The sequence below is a fragment of the Arachis hypogaea genome, chromosome 6 (genome assembly GCF_003086295.3).
Source record: "Arachis hypogaea cultivar Tifrunner chromosome 6, arahy.Tifrunner.gnm2.J5K5, whole genome shotgun sequence".
Classification (NCBI taxonomy): Eukaryota; Viridiplantae; Streptophyta; class Magnoliopsida; order Fabales; family Fabaceae; genus Arachis; species Arachis hypogaea.
In genome coordinates this window covers 71,651,988-71,660,661 of record NC_092041.1, presented here as the reverse complement: position 1 = coordinate 71,660,661, position 8,674 = coordinate 71,651,988, and the positions used below count along the sequence as shown (strand labels likewise).

The window sequence follows — 8,674 nt, the reverse complement described above, 5'->3', positions numbered from 1 at the left end:
TACACTTTACCACAATTATACAAAATCACTATTTCATCATTCTAACCCACTTCACCCAAGTGGCTCAAACTCAAATATATTGACACATCATATACTCTTACTCATGCCAATTCTCAACAACACCAATTCCAATAAATCATCATTATACACAATCAATATCATACTCACCATCAACATGGTTCAACCCACAATTCAACCATAACCAATCATCAAGCATATATCACAACATGCATATTTCTCATACATCATACCATCAAGGCATCATTAATCATCATCACATATATGACCACATCATATATCTCAATCATTCAACAACATCAACCATTCAATGCCTATCTTAGGGTCTCTAGCCTAAGTATTTCCTACCACATTACATATTAGATACGGGAAACCGAAACCATACCTTAGTCGATTTTCCCAAGCTCCACCGGAGCACTTCCAAACCACTTATCCACAAGCTCTCAAGGCCTCAACACCTCCAAGAACAGATTTTTCACCACCAAACCCTTTCCAAGCTTTTCAAAATCACCAATCAAGCTCCAATATTCACATATACACAACCTAAGCCACAATCATCATACCCATACACAACATCGCAATACCCAAACATCATAGAACAACAAAATTACACTAGGGTTGAGAATCTTACCACACCCAAGGTCCAAGGAGACAAGATTAACCTTCTCCTTCAAGAGAGTTGGGTCCTATAACATCAAAGAACCCAAAATCTCAACATTTCACCCATGAAACTCGAAAATAAGGGCTGAAATTTCGAACAGCAACACGTGGCTTACCTCAAGATTAATTGTATGGGTTTTGTAGAGCTCTCCGCGGTGAACGCGTGGCCGCAAACGGAGCGGCAATCGGAGCTCTAGATCAAAAGTTATGGTGGTTTGAAGATCAACCAAGGGAGAGAACTTGAGAGGGTGTTCTTCCTCCCTTTCTCTCTAATTTCAGCTTGTGTGTGTAACAAATGAGGAGAGAGAGTGCTGAAAACTAGGGTTTTGGTTAAGTTATGTTGGGCCAAGGGCCCACTTTGGGTCCGTTTGGCCCGGTTTGGCCCGTTTGGTCCAATCTTGGCCCGAATTCTATAAAATTGGTACCGAAATTCTCGTCTCAGTCTCCTCTATCATATTTAGCCACAAAAATCACATTTTGAGCTTTCTAGAATAAATTCTCATTTATGGGTTAATTAGCCGTTAATTAACCGGGTTTTACACTACACTTCTTGCCTGAAAATATTTCAAAGTACTGCATGTCAGTAAAAGTACACAATAGAGAAAAATACATGAAAAAATGTCAATAGTAAAAATTATTCACTTTGTTATGGCACAAAAAACTCATTACTCAACATTCTAATGAAAATTATGTCAATTAAATGCATAAGGAGCCACCCCTGACACTCCATTAAATCTGCATAGAAGTAATTTTAGGTGCTCATGCTTCTTGCCACCAGTTGTAGGGTGCTTCCAGTAGCTTAAAGGGACAATATGAATTAACTAATTTGCCATGAAATGAAACTAGTAAAATAGTTCTCAATTCAAATGTTGAAAATATAAAAATCTGGCCTTCTATATATTTTAATTCATGGGCTTCCAACAAAAATTAACTAATTTTTATGTTACAATGATGCTGTCAAATGTCTATGCAACTCAGTTTTTGCAACTCAGTTTCTGCCAACTAGTCAGTACTCAATGAATTTATGGTCATGGATCCACTCTAGCCTATATAGACTTAGTTTAGATTATATCAAACTGAAGGCAATTACAGCATAAAAAAATATAAACAGACTATTAACATTGACCATTAATGCATTACTTACAACTTTTCCTATCTTCGGTGCATCCAAAGATCCCAGTCGTCCAAGGTTCATCTGCCGGAGGCGAATAGCTTTCAGGTAGTGGCTGTCTACATTCAGGGCACTTGTGAACAGCCAACTGCACAATACCGAAAATTCATGACCAAAATATATATCTACATATTAGCAAACACACTCAAAGCACCCAAAAAAACACCAACACAAGTTCTCAAATAGTTTCTTGCAGAAAAATTGAAATCTAACTTAATGAACCTCAATAACATAACAGAAAATTGGGAATATTACATAGAACTTGCATTTAAAATAAAAAGATAGAGAGAATCTCTTATAATAGTTTTACAGTGTAGTGATCAGCTCCTCCATGCAGAAGATGCTTCCAAATCAAAATCTTTTTCACACCATGTGCTTGCCTGCAATATCAAATGAGGCAGGTAAGAGTTTCTTTATAATTGAGAAAACTAAAATTTGATTTTCTTATAAGCTACTATCTGCAGCTCGAACAAAATAAAAAAAGCTTAAAACTGGCAAAATCCTAATTATTTCTAAATTTTATCCAAATATGTGAAACCTGGCTTTCTTATACAGTATTTTGGCAAAATAAGCTGAAGAAAAGCACCCTTATCTGTGAATAAGAGACACGCCAACAAACAAGCAACAAGCATAAACAAAAACATAGACTGATAAACTAATAAAATAGAACACCTTGTAGCCTCTTCGAAGAAATTCTAGAGAGCTTCCCTCCCCTTCTTGAAGTCCCAAGACTCTCAACAACTCTTCTTTGGCCTACATCAGTTTAAAAGTTAATACTAGTGTTTACAATTTAAAAAGTGAAAAGAGTTAAAGATTATGTATTTACTTCACCAAGGGTGAAGCGGGTTGCACTTTCTGCTATGCAAGCGTAAGAACCATCTGCTTGCTTAAGCATCAGCTGCCAAGGACCTGAACAACAAACCATGAAGTAACAATCTAGTGCACCAGTTATATACTGAGATCAAAATACCATATACCCATACCTGGATACTGGCAGAACACTGCTCTACTGTAATTGACAATATAAGGTGCTATTGCAACTGTCTTAAAAACATAAAAAGAAAACAATCAATACCAATTATTTGATAAAATGATCAGGTAAAAACAATTCAATAAAGAAGAGGCACCTTTGAATACTCTCTGATTCTAATGTAGAATACCGGAGTAAATTGTGAAAGGAAGCGGTAATGCAAATCTTTGGGAGGGAAGCCCAAAAGGCCTAAATCGACACTGTAAATTCAATACTAACTCTGTCAAAAATAATTATATTAAAACTATGGATTTAGGCACAGCAACATGTATGTATATATAAAGAGAATATACCATAGTGTGTCTAGTTCAAGATTAAATAGAAGTGTTGGTGTAGACACGGCAAATTTTTCCTGCAAAATTCAAGAGATAACAATATATAAAATACATTAAAGTAACTACCACCAAAATGAAACGAGTCAGAAATATAACCTGTTCAATAGCTAATAATTAAGAATTTAAGAATTGATTATACAGTCAACAAAGGCCATCAAAATCTAGATTTGGAAGAAAATAGTATACAAAAAAGAATGATACATGCTGTCCCAAAATCAAACGAAAGGATTCAAGCTTTATATTCCATTGCATATTATCACCAAAGAAAAAAACTAAATATATTCTGAATGAATAAGCCAACAATAACCCAATGCAAATAAGAAATAGCGAAATTTAATAAGCACATCAAATATTAAAAGTGAAAAGAGGTTCAAGAAACATTCCATCTGGCAGAGACACCATACCACATACTTCTCTATATTTGCAAGTTCACGCATACTGCAGTTAAGGAATATGTAGAGTGATGGAGGCTCATTAGACTTCCATCTTCTGCAGTTCAGGTATCAAGTCATCATGCATTATTATTAATTTTGAATTTTTTATACATTCTCTCATCCCCAAGTTTCGAACTTGATAATTTGGAAAAAATTATTGACTCAGTACAATATACTAATGCCATTTTCCCTAAAGAACAAACCTTCATTTTCATCTTCAAAATCAAAATCAAGGGTGTTTCTAACGGATCGAAAAAATGAAGTCATAGGTCCAGCAGGGACATGTCTAAGGAACCAATGGTAATGCCATCAATCTGAATGCACAACAAAAATGACACTTCAAAATAAGAAAGATGCAGGAAAATAAGATAAATCCATTAGAAAGATGGGAAAAAAATCATAATAAGTGTATTTTTATTACCGAATCCAGAGTTGATTTGAACAACTCGGAGGCTCTGCGCTTTTCTGGCTTATCAGGGAAGACCTACAACCGGGAACATATATCATAAGATCTTCTCCAGAAAAACAGAAGGTAAAAATTTATTCATGAAAATAAATATTTCTTCTAAGTAAGGATGGGACGAAAATAATGCGTCTTCTTACTAAGCAAGCTCGGGTATCCTGTTTCTCCTGGAGCTTTTTCACAACAGCCAATGCGAGTTGAATGTTGGCATCAATGAACTCATCTGAAGATCCCTTGAAATATTTAGGAATTTGTGACAATTATGTGAAATGCTTTGAGACGCATGCCTCATAAAGGTCAAGTAACCGTGAATTAGAACAATGCCTCTTGAAGCATGAAATTGATGTTAGCCTAACATAAAGCATAGACATGAAAATAAACTAAACGGACTTATATGTCGACACACATGAACTGTGCTCACAATCAATAATAATTAATAAGTAAAATGTCATTTTAGATCAGAATTCAAGTTACCCGTGCGCCATATCTTAAAATGTTATGTTATTGATTGTGACAATATCCGCAAGTGCATCTAAGAATCTGAAGCTAAGTACTAATGAAGATGAAGTAAAAGTTGACAAGTTAAGGCACTCTCAACTATCACTAATAGCATTTGGCACTGGAAATGACTTGACAAATTCAGAAGTCTCCTTGAGATTGAGCTTGCAAAGTGGGTCAGGGAAGTCATCATCTACAAAAGGGTTACTGTTCTTGTTCTTCCCATAAAAGCTACTCATATTGGATTCAATAGGTACTAGCACCTGAACCCAAACAGCAAAAGTGAGTCAGTGAAGAAAAACAAAACACATTCTTGTAATGTAATGTATCGTAGAACAAAGGGATAAAAATGAAGGTAAAAGATTTCACAGTCATTGTATCAAACATGTGGTGATCATTACCCTAAGTGGTGTCAATACAGAAGGCCTTCTCCTTCTGCATTCCAAACACTCCTGCCAGATAAATAAATAAACAAGGAGTTTAGAAACGAATTAGAATTAGTATTCATAATTTCATCTGAATCAGAAGTGAAAGCGTGAAGCAACTGAGGTGTTCACCTTGTCGAGATCCTCACGAGAATGAGAGGTTCTCGTAATTCTTGTACTGCTTCAATCGAGTCTCGCGGTACTTCTGTACCTGTAGTTAAGCTTCACCCATGGAATCCATTGTATATCTTTCCCATGGAGCTTCAGCATAGCCACACGCAGGAGGAGACAGAGACCGGCGACGCAGGAGGAAAAACAGAGCATTACGGGTTTCAACCATGGAGAAAGGAGCGACGTTTGAAGGCTTACAAGAGAATGAGCATGACAAAGGCTTTGAGACGGAGGGAGCGTCGATGGAGGGAGCGGCGAAAACAAGGGTTGGAAGCACGACAAAGTTCTGGGATTAGGGTTGGAGGCGCGACGAAGCTCTGGGGTTAGGGTTGATGTGGCAGCGGAGGGAGACCGTGCGACGCACGCAAGGTACGACAGAGAGAGATCTGTGACGCTAGCGGCGGAAGAAGCTGGTGCAACAGAGAGAAGAAGTAACTCGGTGACGGAGAGAGGAACAAGCTCATTTGATATGGGTGGAGTGTAACTGGATCGAGTGGATAGAGATAATATTAGGGTTATCTCAATATTTACCGATGAAAAATTTAAATTATAGACGGATTTTCCGTCTGTAATAATTTAATAAAACACATCATTTTCGTCTACTTAATTACAGACGGATTTTCCGTCTGTAACCATTTTTCACAGAAAAAAATTAATTTTTCCGACGAAATTATTGATGGATTTTCTTTTCCGTCTGTAATTTATGGTAATCCATTTTTTTAGTTTTTTGACCAAAAATCCCTCTAAAATTCCTTCTATATTTCCGTGAGATAAAATCCGTCGGAAATATCCGTCTGTAATAACTAATTTTCTAGTAGTGAATAAAGGATGGATTTTTTGGCTTGAAGGATAATACAATCAAATATTCTTGAAAATTTTAAAATTGTGAGTATATATTCTTCCTATATTAATATACGCATGCATGTTACGTCACTTTTTTTCATAAATGGAAAATAACATTTATCCGTTAAATTTGTTAGTTGCTCAACCGATTCATCTTATTTATTGTGATTGAGATTGATATATAATCATAAATATTTTTTTCTCCATTAATTTTAGTGAAGAAATCTATGACGTAAAATAAAATAAAATAAAGTCAGTATCTACTTTTTTTCTCAATATTTTTTATATTTACGGTAAATATTAAATATAAAAAAGAAAAAATAATATTAATTATTATCACTTTTATTTATTTACATTTATAATTAAATTTAATATAATTATAGTAAGTCTCTATAATTATAACAATTTATATCTGTTACATATATAGCAATTATATTATATATAGTTATATATCTCCTCTTTTATATATACTTAGCAAGTATTTCTATTTATATAATCTACTTAATATATTAAAATTGGGTTTTTTTTCAACTAATGAGAGTGAGGTATGAATTTCTCATGAATTCATTTTCCCTCCAAAATGAATACATTTAATGAATAATGCATAATTATACTAATTTAGGAAAATAACTTTATTATACTTATATAAAATCCATATTTAATACATTATTAAACTACTTATCAATTATCAACCGAAAATATTTTTAATAATAATAATAATAATAATAATAATAATAATAATAATAATAATAATAATAATAATATATTTCTACTTAATATACTAAAATTGTATTTTTCCTAACTAATTGAAGTGAGGTGTCAATTTTTCATAAATTCATTTTTCTTCCAAAATGAAAGCACTATTCTCTCTTCTTCTAAATTTATTTTAGAAAAATATCTTTATTATATTTATATTACAATTAACAATAATGTATGATAATACTAATTTAGGAAAATATATTTATTATAATTATATAAAATTAATATTTAATGCATTATCAACTAATGAAAACGAGGTGTCAATTATTCATGAATTTATTTTTTCTCCAAAATGAAAGTACTATTCTCTCTTCTAAATTTATTTTAGAAAAATTAAAATGCCATGCTGAATATAGGTGGCAAGTTAAAAATAATAATCAAGTTCATAGAATCAAATCATATTTCTATAACATATATAAGAATGTATATTTTTATTATATAAAAATTGAATTTTTGTACTTCATGATGGGCGTGACATACTTGTTAGCGTGCTTCTTAATTTATTTTTTATAACTTATTGAATACAATTTATTATAGTAAATTAATTATATCAACTAATTAATTTGATTAGGTATTTAAATATTACACGATTTATTATAATTTATATCAATCAAATAATTGTAATTTATTATATCAATTATTTTAATTCATTAATTTATAAAGTACATAATAACATAGATGATTTGTTACTTATACTGATTAAATATAATAAATATATATTAATTTAGTTAAAAAAAATCATTGTCTCCTATGTTTTTCTATTTATTTTTTTAATTCATTAAATCCAATCAATTATAATAAATTAATTATATCAACTAATTAATTCAATCAATTATTTTCTAATTTATTTTTTGAATTCAATAAATCAAATAAAATTAATTATACTAATTATTTGTATTAACTAATTGATTTGATTAATTCTTAAAAATATTTTTATTTAATTTATTTTATTTATTTAAATATAACTAATTCGTTATTTAATTTTATTAGGATAAATATCAAATTCTATTTCTAATATAAAATACAAAATTTTATTCATTCCATTTTTGTTTTACCACTATAAAAGACCATATATGCTAGAAGAAAATATCATTCATTTACCAATTACTCTTTTATTGGGTAACTTTTACAACAATTCTTTTTCTTCCTATGAGGCGTCGTCACAAGAATGCAACTATCATAGACACAAATCAGCACACACTCTTCAACTCCCGTGCTCATCATTCAGAGCAATATATGATATGTTATCCATTAAGCATTTATAGACCATGGTATTATCATGTTTGCATAAATAAAAAAAAATCTGTAATTAAGCTTAAGTCATTTACCTATTTGTGTGGTATATTGTAGTGTGAAATTACTTTTAATTTGTGTTGTGCAATGACATTATGGTTTAATTTAAACTTTTATTTTAGAATTGTGTTATGATTTTATCTCATCATTTTCTCTTAGATATTAAGTTGATGTATTTTTATTTATTATTATTGAAGCGGATGTGATATAAAATCTGTAAAAAGAAAAAAAAAACTTACATTCAATTTATTTTATTGTAGTCTTCTATTCTTCTATTTTTTATTCATTTATTTTCTTTTTAAATATCATATAATTTATTATAATTTATACCAATTAATTAATTATAATTTATTATATCAGTTAGTTTAATTCATTAATTTATAATATACATGATAAAATAGATCATTTGTTACTTGTACGTTTATTTTTTTAAATATAAATCTGAATAATTATTTTCAGTTTTTATTATGAACAAAATATTATTAATAATGAATAATAATTAATCACTCATACTTTTAATTAAAGTGTTTGGATAATTTTTATATTTATTAATATTAATTATGGATTATTTTTT

General features: G+C 30.9%; 1 protein-coding gene and 1 long non-coding RNA gene across 2 annotated transcripts; both read right to left on the bottom strand.

Annotated features, from left to right (window-relative positions):
* Nucleotides 1–2,152: 2,152 nt before the first annotated feature.
* On the bottom strand, nucleotides 2,153–2,764 carry LOC140173044 (uncharacterized). Its single transcript, XR_011861977.1, has 3 exons — nucleotides 2,676–2,764; nucleotides 2,522–2,602; nucleotides 2,153–2,229 (listed from the first exon to the last, which is right to left on the bottom strand). It is a non-coding gene; the product is annotated as an uncharacterized lncRNA (long non-coding RNA).
* A 14-nt stretch (nucleotides 2,765–2,778) lies between these two features.
* LOC112698191 (protein LPA3-like) lies at nucleotides 2,779–3,915 on the bottom strand. The gene is made up of 5 exons (XM_072198191.1): nucleotides 3,818–3,915; nucleotides 3,619–3,703; nucleotides 3,173–3,231; nucleotides 2,977–3,079; nucleotides 2,779–2,893 (listed from the first exon to the last, which is right to left on the bottom strand). Exons 1-5 carry the CDS (start codon nucleotides 3,913–3,915, stop codon nucleotides 2,798–2,800), a joined length of 441 nt encoding a protein of 146 aa, XP_072054292.1. The 3' UTR covers nucleotides 2,779–2,797.
* Nucleotides 3,916–8,674: the final 4,759 nt, after the last annotated feature.

Coding starts and splice junctions, on each gene's coding strand:
- LOC112698191 (XM_072198191.1), bottom strand. CDS start 3,915: ATGACTTCATTTTTTCGATCCGTTAGAAACACCCTTGATTTTGATTTT. Junction 3,080..3,172: donor CTTGAACTAGACACACTATG/GTATATTCTCTT, acceptor TTGAATTTACAG/TGTCGATTTAGGCCTTTTGG. Junction 2,894..2,976: donor GAATCAGAGAGTATTCAAAG/GTGCCTCTTCTT, acceptor TATGTTTTTAAG/ACAGTTGCAATAGCACCTTA.